The sequence below is a fragment of the Sinocyclocheilus rhinocerous genome, unplaced genomic scaffold (assembly GCF_001515625.1).
Source record: "Sinocyclocheilus rhinocerous isolate Xijiao unplaced genomic scaffold, SAMN03320098_v1.1 scaffold22808, whole genome shotgun sequence".
In the NCBI taxonomy this organism is placed as follows: Eukaryota; Metazoa; Chordata; class Actinopteri; order Cypriniformes; family Cyprinidae; genus Sinocyclocheilus; species Sinocyclocheilus rhinocerous.
This window is the reverse complement of record NW_015645230.1, coordinates 1,351-2,524: the sequence shown is the minus strand read 5'-3', so window position 1 is coordinate 2,524 and position 1,174 is coordinate 1,351. Positions and strand designations below refer to the sequence as shown.

Genomic DNA, 1,174 nt, shown 5'->3' with positions numbered 1-1,174 from the left:
TGATGTCTCTTGGGGAATCCAGAAAGGGGGTGTAGGCAGACAGCGACTCGGTGAATGTTAGGTATCCGTTGTTGTTCACCTAAAATTTAGGACCACAATCATTCGAAAGTATTTTAAAGAGAATTTTGAAAACAAAAAAAAAGAGGAGTACATAAATAACATAACTTAAATTGTACGGGAAATGTAGTGCTTACGAACTTAAATGGTATGGGAAATGTTGTGCTTACGAAGATCTGATTGTATGTGCGTCCAAAGTATTTGAAAGGCTGCTGCAAGAAAATGACATCCGAGCTTCCATCCTCAGCAGGGGGGTTGACAATTTCTCCATCCCCAGAAGCGAGGAAATTAGTTGGCACTAAGGAAAGGATAAGTGAGAATGAACTCTCTAGTTCTGCTGAAGAAACAAGCTCACAAATGGAACAGGTTAAACTTGAGCTTCTGGTTGCATTGGCTTACAGTTCGGTGAGCCGTCAACATGGAAAGAGCGGCGACCATTCACATTGACATTGCTGCTGGATGAGAGTTCTGGGGCGCTGGTCACTGGAACTGTGAAAGAATGGACAGAGTCCAATGTGTTGTAACCAGCCTGTAGAAGTAAAAAGGAATCGTTGTTAGGTCCTCAACTTGTTCCAGATATAACTGCCTTTTGGTAGAATGTAAGGTATGCAGCGAGGCAAGGGCAATTCCTTGTCATCTGTCTCATTCGTAAAGCTTACATGGACCTGATACCACTTACCAGCCACATTTGTTCTGTCTCTGCAATGTCTCCATAGTTGATGAGGATGAAGGAGCGATGGACATTGGAGACAAAAACCACTTGGAAAGTAGCCTCCTTCCAAATACCAAGAGAAAGCATGAAAAACCTTTACAAGACAACACTAATTCATTGATAAACAACAACTCGATCTTACCCCTCCACCACTCTGGTATGGCACACTGTCCCAGGTCGCGACAAAAGCTGATGTAGCAGCAAAAGTTATGTTGGGGAAGTATTGGTCAATAGCTGCAGTGACTAGCCCTAGTACAGCACTGCTTGTGTCCTCTCTATAAGAGATAGTTCCACCACGTCTGTTGTCAAGGTGAGTCCAGAGAGGAGCAACGATGTCTCTTCCAGAATTCAGCAGAGGGATGTAGTCGGGCAGTGGCTCGGTAAATGTTAGATGGCCATTGTTGT

The 1,174-nt window shown here is 43.9% G+C and overlaps 1 protein-coding gene across 1 annotated transcript in view; it reads right to left on the bottom strand.

Annotated features, from left to right (window-relative positions):
* Positions 1–41: 41 nt before the first annotated feature.
* The window catches only part of LOC107705859 (sushi, nidogen and EGF-like domain-containing protein 1), a gene marked incomplete at both ends in the record, with an annotated part of 2,262 nt that continues 1,129 nt past the window's right edge, over positions 42–1,174 (bottom strand). The window contains 5 exons of the mRNA XM_016509364.1: positions 42–79; positions 228–355; positions 457–586; positions 737–832; positions 912–1,145. Coding sequence (XP_016364850.1) covers positions 42–79; positions 228–355; positions 457–586; positions 737–832; positions 912–1,145 — 626 coding nt within the window. The remainder of the gene's footprint in view (positions 80–227; positions 356–456; positions 587–736; positions 833–911; positions 1,146–1,174) is intronic.